The sequence below is a fragment of the Geospiza fortis genome, unplaced genomic scaffold (assembly GCF_000277835.1).
Source record: "Geospiza fortis unplaced genomic scaffold, GeoFor_1.0 scaffold40, whole genome shotgun sequence".
Lineage (NCBI taxonomy): Eukaryota > Metazoa > Chordata > Aves > Passeriformes > Thraupidae > Geospiza > Geospiza fortis.
Genome location: NW_005054297.1, coordinates 19,405,063 through 19,419,375, shown reverse-complemented (window position 1 = coordinate 19,419,375; position 14,313 = coordinate 19,405,063). Strand labels below are relative to the sequence as shown.

Below are 14,313 nucleotides of genomic sequence, written 5' to 3'. Positions count from 1 at the left end.
TCAACCCCTTTGCTGTGCAATTCTACCGTTTCCCCCCCATAGATTTCTTTTCATGTCACTGCCCCTGTTCCGTTTTCATTTCCTCCAAAGCAAAACATGAATCCCTCTTATCTGAGTTCTTTCAAATCTGATGAAACAAACTCACCTGTTTTTGCTTAGAAGTTTTATATTGTATGTTCCTATTCCTGGCGTATCTTTCACAGATTTTATTAGTGTGGCCTTGTGTGTACAGACAAGGGTTGAGCATGCAGAAATTAGTAAAGAATTTAATTGCTTTTAATGAACTAATTTTAGCAGCCTTTTGAACTGCTTTTGGATTTGTAAATTTGCAAAATGTTCGAGGGATGGCATTAACTATTGCAAGTCCATGACAAAAACTTCAGTTGACCTATTTAATGCAGCATTTTTCCTCTGGCTTTTGAATTTGAAGAAGACTAGGGGTTTGCTCCTTCTTCATGAGTGTCAGCCATATGTCAGTAAAAGTCAGGTTTAATAGTGAAAGAACCTTTAGATGCTGTTTTATTTATTGGGCAGAAAGTCAGGCTTTTGCAGCGCTGGTTGTGTCATCTGTAAGCACTACATAATCATGACTTGTGAGTGTATTTTTTCAGGTTAAAAGTTTTAAGAGTTTAGGTTTTCTTAACCTGTACAGTAGTAACTATGCTTCTAAAATAAACAGCTTTGCAAATTGTTTTTCTTGGAAGTGGTAGGAAATAAAATCAGAAGACAAAGGAAAACATACACATAGCTCACTCTGGATTAATGATTTTGGATAGGAACCAAAATTAGCTAACACTTGAAAATGCTAAGAAATCTATTAAAAAGCCAAACATCAGACTTTGCAATGGGAACTGCATTTAAATCCAGCTAATCAGGGGGTAAGAGACGAGTACATATTAACACACTGTGACTGAAGCATTGTAGGACTTACCCAGTTTACAGCTGAAGCATAGTTCTGCTTTTTGATATTTATTTATAAATCGCAATTTTTGCAGTCAAAATTAAGTGTCTGTCTGTATTTGGTATAAACATAAGGTGCAGGGTGAGCAAAGTGGGAAATGGCATACTCTGAATCATTTCACCTGTGTTTTACAGGCAGGTTTTGGCTATGTACTTCAAGGTTTTTCAAATTCATTCCAGTCCCCTGTCACCATTTTGGAAAGCTGAATTTTTCTCCTTGTAGAAAGTCTTTCAGCTGGACTTCTCCAGGTTTTTTTCATGTTTTGTTTTCTTTCAATGGAAACCTCAATTCTGTGATTAACGAGTTAATCTTCAATTTGTTAACTGAAAACACGTTTCTCCACTGATTTCCATGAGTTAGATGAGTTAGCAGCAAAGAAAATTGTATGAAGCTAACAATAATTGCATAACTTTCTCACTTCAGGCTCTAAATAAGAATGAAAGATGATTTAATTTATGAAGATGAAGACAGATCTGCTCTGATTAGAAAAAAACAACTTAAGTGAAGCCTGTGGTCTTGGTGATCCCCCTTGTCACAGACTATTTGTTTAGGAGACTGCCATACCCCAGTGGGGGGAAAAAAACCCAAGCCCACAGTCATGCAAAACATCTGAACCCCACTGTGGAGAAGGCAGGCCAGGAGCACGCCACTGAAGGCTGCATTATTATATTTAGAATCTCTGGATTCTAAATATAATACAAGCTGAGTGTCATTTTTGTGTCTCAAGTGAGCAAGCTTTTCTCATTTCTCACAGTGTGATACCAACTTTTCCCAGTTTGATATCCAGTTAAATTGTTGGAAATAAGTCAATGACATTTTACCAGTGGAGGATTTTGTTGGGTTTTACAGACCTTGGTTCCTTAAAAAGAGAATATAAATAAATGTCTATTAGTATCCCTGCTAACTACTGCGTGGGTTAGGCTGGGGTGGAAGGAGATGGCATTTGTGTAATACAACAGCAGGATTGGAAGTACACTATTGCTTCTCTTTCTTCCTGTGTGCATAGCTGCCATCCTGGGTTTTATACCCTCTGTTTTATTTCATTTTCTTGTAAAGCAAAATCCTAAGTATGTTACCCCAGCAGGTTAAATTTCAATTTACTTTAGCAGTGTTTCTGTATTTTTTCTTTTTTCATCTTTCTTCTTAAATCCCTCTGGGGATAAAGAGGCCACTATTAGGAAGATTGTTTCCTGAACTAGTTTTGCTAGTGCTTTTTCACTGAAGCTGGAATATATATCTCAGGTTCAGCTTTCATAAGGTGATTAAGCTTCCACAGTTCAGTTGAAAACCAGCAAAGTCCAGTTTACTTTGTTACTTTAAATGACTGCCTTAAGCATGGAAACATCAGTGGTTTTCCCTGATCCAGGTGGTATTTGTTCTCCAAATCTGAGCTCTTTCACCCCACATGCTTTTGTAGCTACTTTTTGTTAGCTGGGCCCTTATACAGGTACCAGATAAGAAGACATTATCTCTTTATGGTAGTTAAATTAAACAGATTTTGCCTGCTATAATATTGACTGTGTGATACATATGTATTGAAGGGGTTAATGGAGTGGTTGCAGGCTGGAGGTGTTTATGTTGGAATGCTTTGAGAATTGATTCCAGCTAATGGAAAAAAATGCTTTAAAAGTGAGCTGGTTCCGTTCCCACAGTGAACAACAGAGAGTGGAAACAACATTTAATGAACCTTTCAGAAGTAAATCCTGCCATTTTTCCTTCCACCACCACCTGTGGAAGAAATGCTCACTTTTTTCTCAATGGGCAGGATTTCTTCCTGCAGTATATTTGCCTTACTCTGTTAGGTAACAAGAGAAAAGTCTTTGGACAAAAACATACTAGAAAAATACGTTTTGTTCATGTGTCATCTAAGGCCTAAGTTTTATTGACTTTGCAAATTTTTGGTTAAATGGCAGGTTGACAAAAATAGCCAGCCTTAATATTCCTTCTTAGCTGCCCCTAACTATCTGGTTTCCAGTAAATTGAAGAAATTTGACTATATGCATCTTGTTTTACAAATACGGATGCTGCAAATTAAGATCCTTGTTGTACTTGGATTACAGGAGAATGTTGCGTCTTCTGTTCCACCTGTGTGCCATCTTTATTTTAAATTTATTTCGGGGCATTTAGAAGATTTGGCAAACATAACCCTTTACTTATGAAACTAAAACATTATTACATTTTTTGTTGTTCAGAGGTTTTTTCTTTACTTTGGAGTTCTAATGCAAAGTGGAGGGGCTTACAGTAGTATTTTTGCTTTGCTAATTAAGGTGATTATATACAGATTTAAATTAAGTAAGAGTTTTGTTATGTTGATAAACCCTGCTGAAAAATCCAAGGTTTATTTTCCATTGAGAATTGGCATGATTTTAAATGCAAGGCATATTTGTTGTGAACCATGAGCAGTCTTTATGAGACCTGAAGAAGATTTGTGAAAACAGCCTGTAATAAAAATCACACATGCTTCATAAAACACTACTTGATAGATATCACTTGCACCATTAAGAACTAAACGACAAAGGATGTAATTTCAGTTCTGGCATACAATATTAATCGAAAGGCTTTAAAGCATCTTGCTGATGGGAACTATGACAACATGACATTGAAGAATAACAAACTGGAGACATCTATCTTAATCAGATTTTCAAAGTAAATGTCATAAAATAGAAAGTTATGTTATCTATCTTCATAGGGTCACATATCATATAGGGTACAGCTTTTCAGCTTGTTTATTCTAAAAATACCAGGGTCAAAAAAATGTGCCTTTCAAGTAAGTTTAAAGCTCAGTTAATATTCTTTACAAAGTTTTTGGGAATAGATTAGTAACTGGTGCTTTCTATTTCTGCAGCAAGGTTATAAAACATTAGGCAGAGCTGAATTATAAAACAGCTGAGAATGCACAGGTATTATCAGTATGAAGATGTTCAGGGAAAATATTATGCTCAGTGGATGTGAAATAGAAAGACAAAGTTACAGATGTACCTTTAACTGGAAGTATAATGCTCCTGTAGATAACACACCTGAAAGACATTGGTAAAAGCATTTTTTCTTCAGTTCCTAAAGCTTGCAGTTATTTTGCATTGCTTGTTTCTTTGTCTTCCTGAGTGTATTTAGGTGGTAAAGAACAGTATCCTTATAGCATGTGGGAAATGATCAACATGTACTTTGTGGTTTAAACACCACTGTTGTATGTTAGGGACTCCTACTGCCCTACAGGGAGTTCCAGCTACTTCTCTCCACTCATCATCTGGTCTTAGACACCACATGAGAACCATGGGATCATTTTGAGTTTCTCTGCAGTCAAGGAAGTCTTTCTTCCCTTTCAGGACAGAAGTCTTTATTTCTATTTTAAAAGTAAAGTCATGTTGCAATCTAAAGGAAAATGGAAAAATTAAGGTTTTCTTTATTATTTCTCCCAAATTTAGAATCATGAGCAAGGCAATGCAATCTTTCAGAGCTTATCCTGCATTAAATTCACTGATAGTTTCTCAGTCCCAGATAACTTGACAGGTTTTCAGACCCTACAGGCATTGTACTGATGAGGAGACAAACACTGGCCCACTTTGATCAAGCTACTTGTTTGACTTTTGCCCTTTTTAGATTAGAATAGTACACACACACACACACACACACGGTGCATATCTAGATGAAAGTGTGCTTATCACCATGTATCGAGCACAGAGGGAGTCAGCAGCAGTGGCTGCGGGTTACTTCTGTTTCTGTCTCTACGTCCATTAGGTGTAAATCAAGCAGAAAAGGATGGGCAAGCTGACAACAAATCAGAGTGAAAGGACTCTCCTCTGGTGGTAGGCAGTCTTGTCGCCACAGTTCCTGGGTTGAGTGTGTGGCTTGGATCCTTAAAGCATTTGGCAGAGCAGAGCAAATTTGGATGTGAATAAGACTAAGCAAATACTTGAGATTAACCACAAAATAAGCATATACAGCAACTTGTTTTAAATTACCCCTATGGATTGTAGTAAATGATCAGAAAGGAAGCTTTGAGCCTCGCACACCCTGGCAGGAAAAACTGAACTGAAGCAGTGCTTCATTCAAAAGACAGATCTGCCTAATTGCAAATGAACACTCAAATACTCAATTTTTTTTCAGAACACATAACCTTCTTTAAGTTTTCATTAATTAAATGTGGCTTCTCATGGAAGGTGCTCCCAGACTTGTGGAGTGATTGGTTTTACTTGCCCACAGGATCCCTGAAGCAGTGGCCATAGCAGTGCAGGTAGCCTGTCTTGCCCCTCCATAAGCAGGAACCTAAAAAAAGAGCTCCTTTGGGAGCTCTAGGAATAATTAAGCCACAATACCTCCTCTTTTCAATTTGCAGGGACTTCTGAGGTAAATCCCGCTACTGCTTACAGTGCTTTCGGAGATATGACCATATGTCAGTTAGGTAAAATTTCAAGTCCATTGAAGGGTTTTATTGAGGAAATCAAACCAGGTCTTATAGAAATTACTTTTACTGCTAGCAATCAAGGGCTAGCAGATCAGGGACCAGTGACCTGCAAACAAAAGGTTGTATTCTTTTAAAGTTTTCTAAACATTTCATGCGTTTTCTAAAACATTCAGTCTAGTCCGGATTCTTACATCTAGTATGTGTTAAGGATATTTCCTCTACCATGGCAGAGGCTTTTCTAAAGAGAGAATAGAAAAGGAGCAGCCTGACCCGAAAGAGTTAAGACTCTTGTAGACATAGATATTGAATAACATTTTGTTCACATTTGAAATGTTTATATCATAATGGAAGACTTTGCTTTTGTGTTTGTCATGGGAACTCTAAGTTCACATTAGTTATACTCTGTTTAAAAGCCTAATCCTTATCAAATGGAAATCACCTCTCTTTTTCTTAGATGAGTAGCTAGCTGACAGGTCTCAATGATCTATCTGTTATAGAAAGACACAAAATATGAAACAAATGACTTTTTGTCATGGATGCTTGGTCTGCTTTTGTGCCTCTGAATTAGCCCCTTTCCCCCACATGACTGTAGGTATCATAAATGTCTCTCCTTCCTATGATGTTAAAATTCTGTAACAATTAAATGATAAAATTAATTAAATGTAGATTACTTTTTGAAAAATAAAAGACGAAAAGGTTTTGTGGAAAGCTACAGAACTGCATATAATTTACCTCTGCAATTGAAATGGCTGCTTTGCTTTGCTGTGATTCCCCAGGGTAAATAACAATTTAAATATGTTTTGAAAAAAATCATGTAACTGCAGTAAGACAGCTTTCTACCCAATTTCTTGTGTCTTTTCTGAGTTCTGTGCATATGTTCACACACATAATTATCTGATGTTGACTTACTCAACAAATGCCCTAAAAGTGTGGGGTTTGTTTGTTGCACCTGAAGAACTTGAACAGACTGGTTGCTGGGCCAGTTTATGTTTGCTTCTTGCTGCAGAAATCTTCTCTTTAAGATGGATGGGATTGCTCTACAGTCATTAAGGTCTAAACCAAACAGGAACGTTATAATTAAAACTTTACATCTTTAGACCTAAACCTACCTACCCATACCTACCCGTATCTGCTCAATTTTGGTGTAAATTAGACATTCCCATTTAGATTAAATCAATTAAGATAGCTTTTAAAATCCAATTTGAAGCAAAGCAGCTCTACCTCTCTGGAATAGGTTTTAAGCATTTCAACCCAATTGTACTTTATCAAATTTGAATGCTTTTTCTTCTAATAAGTGGTTTGTTGTGAGGGAGCTGGCCAAGTCCCAGGGCTGCTGTCTTTTCAATAAGCGAGGGAAGATGTATTTCCCTCTAGGATTCCAGTGGTTGATAGGGAGGAAGGAGAAGTTACAGGGTCTTGAGACTCGATATTGCAGCACATGGAGGGCTGTTATTACAGGGAGTAGTGTCCAGTGCTGCAGAGTTTATGAAGTACATGTGGTGTCATCCCACTCTCCTTATAAACTTGTTAAGTAGGAAAAGCAAGAAAATGGAACTATTCTGGCAGTAATGGTGATTTCTCAGGAGAGCAGTGTGAATCACTTAACATGCACACCTCAGTTTCCCTGCATGTACAGTGAGAATATTTTCAGTGTCACAGAGATGTTGAGAGGTTTTTACTCCATAAGACTGATAGGTTTGTGTGAAAGCCTCAGGAATACTGAAAGCTGTTCTTTAACGCTTACTCCTTAGAAGAGTAAAAAAGGAAATCTGACTCCAGCTTAAGAATGGCATTCAAAACATGACTATTGTGATGATTCTTCCTCACAAATCAGTGATGCAACATTAGGGTTTTGTTAGAAATTGTGCAGCAATCAGAAGAACTGTGTATTGGGGAAATCCGGAAGGTTGGAGAAAAGATCCAAAAAGCAGTCCTCAGCGATCTCTCATTCAGAATGACAGTGTAGGACTGAGTAAATTTAGAGGAGCATAGATTTTAGCTCTCTTGATTTATGGAAAATCTAACCTTGTTAAATGCAACTGTACCTGTAGCTTTTGCGCAATTAGAAAAGAAATAAATCATTCCAGATTCTTCGGGAATTTTTGATTTTGAGGAAGCTGTAGATTCCTTGCCAACTGAAGCCACCCTCAGACACAAGAAAATGTCACTTGTCAACATTCTGTGGAGAGAAAATGGGATTGGAAGACAAGTGATCTTTGCAAAATCACACTTGGATGGCCTTCTAGCTCCCTTCTAACCTCTCTTAACTTCTTTTATATGTTCCTCTGTATCTTCAGTGTCAGTAATGTTTGCATGTTATATAGCAGAAGGGCCTTTTGAGTCACAGTAAATTTATAGGGAAATAATCTAAATCCCAAATAGTGGCCTGCATAGCTGGCCTGTGGTCTGAGTAATCCAATTTCATTCTTCCAGCATATTTTGAGAGTAATTATTAAATCTGTGCATTTATTTGTGGATTATATAAATTCCTTTACAAAAAATTTTGTGGAGTATATAAATTCCTCTACAAAACCTTCACTATCCATCTTGCTCACAGGGTAGAGTGTGTGGGAAGGTGTGACATCTACCTGAGACAAGCCTGGTGCTGACACCCTCCTGTGTGCAAGAGGACAATGATGATCAATCCTCTACTTTGTCTTTAGCAAAGAATGCTGCAAGACCTTTAGTACTTAAAATGATAGACTGAAAGATTGATTTTCAGCAGAGACTGTAAATGAAAAGAGAAATTAATGAACAAGAGGGATGTCAGGATAACATTTCAGCTGGTAGGAGCTGCAGTGGAAGAGGGTTTTGCACTCATCATGGCAAAACTGTCCTAAAAGGGTCGGCTCATAGGAGAGTCAAAAAGGGGAATAAAAAAGAAAAGTCTGATCCTAAGAACTATTTAAATTAATTTATCTATCCATTTAAAAGAAACTAATGTGAATTACTTCATTCCACCTGCCATTCTTAGGTGATTTTTGTAGTTAATTAGTTTAATTAATAATTTTTATGAATGTATTTGCATATACATGTGTGTAAATACTTAGACAAGTGCATATATATATATACATAGTTTTTTATATACACATGCACCTATGTATTACAAAATATAAGGCCACAGTTAATTTTGCACCAGCTGATAAATAGCACCAGCTTGTTATCTAAATCAGATAAAATTTTAAGGGATATGGGGAAAATTCTTTGCTCTAGTGTTGGTCTGTTAACTTTATTCAGTTGACTTGTTGAAAGGTGGCTTAAAGCCCTTGACAGTGATTGTAATCACAGGGAGTGACAGCCTTTGTGTCAATGTTGGTGAAGATAAAGTTTATCAGTTGTATCCTACCTGGACTGGAATTTTGCATTAATACATTAGGAATTTGGTGTTGAAAACCTCACTAGCAGTATAAATGCTGTTATTCTTTTAATGAGACATTCAGCATTGCTGTTGTTTGCGACAAAAGTCGTGTTGACCACACAAAATCACTGGAAAGAAAAATGTGGTTCTCAGAAAGGAAATTATTCCAAAGACTTGTTTTTTTCTGTTTAAGTCTATTTCTTAACATTTTCATGTTGTCTTATGTTCACAACCTTGGAAATTGCCCACAGTTAAGTTAATTTTGTAGCAGTCTCCTGTAAGTTATTGGAAACATATGTTTCAACAGAAATACTTGTCCTGTGTTCTCTGTACCAGAGTTTTATTATTGAGTTTGTAACAATTTGCAATTATAACCAGTTTCAAAAGGGAACTGCTTATGGAAATCAAACAACTAATTAAAAAACTACCTGAAAGCTTTTGCACTGTGAGAGAAGTGCATGTCCTGTATCTTCTGCTCTGCTTAACACTTGCATTTATATTATTAAGTATGTTCTGCTACATTAGTGTAAGAAATAGATTGCAATTTTAATTACATAATTGTTAAGTGTTACATGTTTAGGAGTTAGTTTGTGTGCATTGTATTGTAAAATGTTTGTCCTATATGTATGACTTATTTGCCAGTGATTTTATGGAACAGATTGCTAAAACCTAACATTGATGGAGGTATTTGATTGCAGGTTTTGCTGTTTTGAGATTTTGAGTTTAAGCTTTATGGGTGTTGTGTGCTTTGGTTAAGTCAGAAAATATTTCCTTTTGTTTCGATGGCCTGACTCTCTTATCACCTGTGACTTCCTCCAAGCTGTATTTATATTGCATGGTGTGAAATTGGAAAGTCTGTTCTGTGTGTGTTCTAATGGATGTGACGGTCATTAAGTATATGAGTCTTCTGACGTGGTAATCAGATGTGAATCAGTCTGTTAAATATCCATGAAGCAACATCTGCTTCACAGAGTGACCTTCTGCTAAAGAATACTTAGCATCTATTAGCAGATCATAGTGCAGATCTGCCTTATTTGAAATGCACTAAACTAGAGTAGTCTACTGCTGTTTAGCAGATAGCTTGTAATAATTTATTGCAGTTAAATAAAGCTTAAAATCTCCATTAAATAATTATAGGGATTATATGCATTTTGAAAACCTTTGTGTTCTACTGAAATTACCCATTTAATTTCAGGGTTGGTTTGTTAAAAAAAGCTGAAGTCTAAAGGCGCATTAGGGGATCTGTCAGATGCTATTTTCTGTAGGTGTTAATAAAACCAGATTAAAAAAAAAAACTGAAACAAATTAAAACCAAAAGCAATTTTACCATCTGTTGTGTATTAATTAGAACTTGGTGTATCAAGGGTAAACTTGCTCTTACAGAATGTCACTGAATGTCTGCTAATAGAATAATATGCAAATATATTAGATGATAGGATTATATTGAATTTCTTATTCTGCTTTGGTTGTAGCAAATGCCAAGATGTATAACGAACTTTAATTTTCTTTCTTCTTAGAGCAACCTCCAAATAACCAAGGCCAGTCGACCCTGCAGCCTTTACCACCTTCTCACAAGCAACATTCAGCACAGCATCACCCATCCATCACCTCACTTAACAGAAACTCACTGACAAACAGGAGGAATCAGAGTCCGGCCCCGCCGGCTGCTTTGCCCGCCGAGCTGCAAACCACACCTGAGTCAGTCCAGCTGCAGGACAGCTGGGTGCTTGGCAGTAATGCACCTCTGGAAAGCAGGTAATTACTTAGGTACTGCTACAGACTGTGGCAATGCTAGAGAAAACATTTACCTTAATGAAAGTTGACTTGCAGATAATACTTCCCCTCATTCAGCAAGCAAAACTGGAAAATTTTCAGTCCTGAAAAATATGTCCTCTCTCTAAAATCCTCAGTGACACTCTTCTCCCTTACAGTCCTATTCCAGAGTAATTAGAGTATATTAATTTTTCCAGACAAGCGTTTTCCTTCCTGTTCATAACCTGTGACTTTTGCCTGGTTGAAGAAATTTCTTGCCTTGCTTGCCAGAAATGTGTCAAATATGTACTGTCATACAGATCAAATGTCAAATAACATTCTGTAATAGTTTTTAACTCCTGTACTTAGTACCTCTAAAGAAATACTTATGTGAAGCTAAGTGTTTTTAAAGGTACTAAGATTTGGTGAGACAAAAGAACTGAGTTTCAGTGTAATGATAAATTTGTCATTGATAACTGCCGCTAGGAAAGAAGCAGCTAATATGAAGAGGTGACACTAGCTTTTTTAGATGCAGAATAATCTATAAAAATTTTGATAGGACTTACTGGCACAGAGCTGAATTTACCCACAGTGGTTAATTAGTACTCATGTAACACTCAATCAGCACTAATTTTTTATTAAGGAAAGCCATAATATTCCAATTTAGTTATTAAACCAAGCATTTATTACTATATTAAAGTTGACAGTAATTCTTGAAAATGTTTAGGAAATCCCTTCAGTTTATTCTTTGAATCCCTTTAAATTGTGTTTTATAGAAGAGTAAAGAAGATTTTGACCAATTTAAAACATACATGACCTTTAGATGCTCTTTTAAGTAGTTTTTATTGCCATAGATGTTTCAGGCAACTCCTCTGTTAGACAGTTTGGAATGGCTATTCTTTCTCTTAGTTTTCTTGGACTCTCCTGTGCTGTTTGAGACATAAGCACTGTGGAACAGCATTCCACTGAAGAGATTTCATCATCATATTCAAACAGTTTAGTGCTTTAAGAAAAAATTTTCTTATAAAACAAATAAGTTTGTATTGGGGAAAAAGATGTTTGATGTTTTCCTGATAGTTAATCTTAAGTAGATGGATAAGGTCTTTGCTGTTTGCTTCTATTGCCATATATGTTTTTATTGTCTTTATAAAGGTGTAGGACTACTTGAATGAGCATGCTGCTTCCATTAAACCTTAAACATTTTTTTTGCAGAGTAAAGTCTTTTCATATTTTAAACATTTCTGATGAAAACCTAAGGGAATTTTGAGTGTTCAAATTTTGAACACTTATGAATGAGGTAAAATATAAAAATTTCATGTAGAAACTTGCAGAGCCCTACTACTGTGGTTTTTCTAATAGCCTTACTTGGTTGGAACTCTGGAGGTGTAGAACCCATCTTATTTGTCATTGGTTTTTCCCCTTTTGGTTAAGGTTCCCTCCTGAGTGTGATTTTCAGGCTCAGTGTCAACTGTATTAACAACTTTGTGATAGGTCTCTTCCTTTACCCTTTTCTTGGACTAAAAAAAGTTTATCCCCTCTTTGGCAATATATTAGTTTATGCTTATTGTTGGGGCTTTTTTTTCTTCTCTCTTTTTTTTTATTTTGACTTAGATGACAGCCATTTAGAGGTAGAGAATGTGAATGAGAATGTGAATGAGAATGTGAACTATCTTTCTAGCTCTATAGGCTCCTACTGATGATAGGTGGCAAAAAAATGACATAGTTTGCTGTCATGTATAGCTGGGCAGTGAATTGGCTGGCTTCATATATGTGCATGTAGGAGAGAGGGATGTATTTGCAAAGCTTGGGGGAGGCTTTAGTCACTCTATCACTCTGCAGTAGTAGTGAAAGTGATTTCAAGAGAGATATATTCTATAACATTGGATTCAGTTGTGTTTTAATAGGATATATGGCAATTTGGCTCTGTGCAAAATACTATCAACAAGACCTAATGGATTTGTGTGGAACATTGCTGTTGCTGGCTAAAAAGATGAACTGTGAGGTTACAGATCAATGATGTCCAACGTAAACTCCAATTCTTATTTTTTAAAATATAAAAAGACTCCTTGACTAAATGTTTATGAGGCCCTAAAACTCTAACTTGAATAAATTGAGTTATGTGAATGTTTGTTTAATCTTTGATCCCATCTTTAAATGACAATGAGATTACCAAGCAGAGACAGAAATTGTCTTCCCTCTATTTGGGCTCAGTAAAATCTACATTAAAAAAAAAAAAAACCCAAGACAGTAGAAGAATATTTCCTGTAGGTTTCCTGCAGACTGCAGGACCTTTCACTGAACATTTAATGATCTTTACTATTTGACTGTTCCCTAGCCAGATGTAAGTTAGGTTCATTTGTAGAGCCAATAGATCTGCTGGAGGAGCCAGCACTAGAGAATAATGTGAACTTCTGAAGAAATCAAAGTCTTTCCATTTTGTTCTTTGAATTACTGGTTGGACAGCCAGAGTCATGTAAATGAATGACTATATGTCATATGTCTGAATATGATGAAAGATCATTTAGTAATTAAATATTAGTGGGTTTTTTATTATCACTGAGCTTTAAGTTTTTATTCAGCTACTAGTTCTAGTCATGATTTCTCGATTACCAGTATCAGTAGTAACATTCTCATGACTTTGAGTTCTAGTAGGATCTAAATTACTGATATTTAAAAATGCATAGTAAATCACTTCTTTAAATGTTTCCTCTGTTAAATATTTGAATGTGCAGAATTTTTCTAATGCACAGTCAATTATGAATGTTAGAGATGCACAGAGGAAAAGTATGTTAGAACTCATACATTTGTAGATAAAAATAAACTGGTAGCATCTCTTAGTGCATTTCCTGGGAAGTATTTCATTAATTTCAGTCATTGAAGGTAAAAGATCAATTTGTTGGTAAGGGGAAATTTACATATTCCAGTCAAGGAATAAATCTCTGAGAATATTATGTAACTGTATTCAGAATCTGTGCTAATGTGCCAGTGAATCAAAGAGGAGATTTGCTTTTTTCTTACTAGATTTGCTGCAAAAAGTACCTCATTTGAAAGATGGCTACATTTTGTATGATGGACTGTGAATTTTTTACAGAAACTAGCCAAGAAACTAACGTGTTTTTCATCGTTTATACAGATACTGCTGAGTCTTCTCTTACCGCTGAGTATTAATAGTAGAGTCTTAGGAACATTACTGGATTCAACTACTTAGATACTTATTTTATCAAGAAAAAAAGAAGGAATTGGTTGAAGAAATACTTGATGACTAGAAAATATTTTAACATTTTGAAGAACTTAATTAAAGTACTGGAATACCTTAGAAATAGCATAGACAAAATATTTCCTGGAATGTGTTACTTCGAAACTGTTCTGTAAAATTTATTCAAAGTTCATTTTAGAATGTGAAGATTTTAGAAACTCCTAAAGTGTGATGAACAAACACATGTGTCATTATTGAGGTGTACTGCCAGTGATCCAATTGCCTTCAGTATTGATTAAGGTATGAAACAGGTGTTGATAGTTTCTAGGGAAGTTTTAAATCAATTTGTGTAGAGGCTGATTGATTGTCTGCAAAAGCACAGTGTTGCTGGAGGTCATGGTCTGCTCAAACCACCTATTTTACACACTCCACCCACTAAAACAGTGCCTGGTTTAATCAAATTCAAATTGTTCTGATCTGTGAGTCTTCCAGGTTTTCACACATGGACTTGATTAGAGATGTTACTTTCATTGAGAAGATGCATGGTACAAAATAAAGGCAGAAACTGGGGGTGGAGTTCAAGTCCTGCTCTTCTGAAGACCCTGTTAAGCCCTGTGCTCACATTGCTGATCTGCAAGTTGAAG

General features: G+C 36.0%; 1 protein-coding gene across 1 annotated transcript in view; it reads left to right on the top strand.

The window, feature by feature from the left end:
- Positions 1-14,313, top strand: part of TENM3 (teneurin transmembrane protein 3) — a 370,730-nt gene that overhangs the window by 224,833 nt on the left and 131,584 nt on the right. Inside the window, 1 exon segment of the mRNA XM_031064333.1 lies at positions 10,239-10,476. Coding sequence (XP_030920193.1) covers positions 10,239-10,476 — 238 coding nt within the window.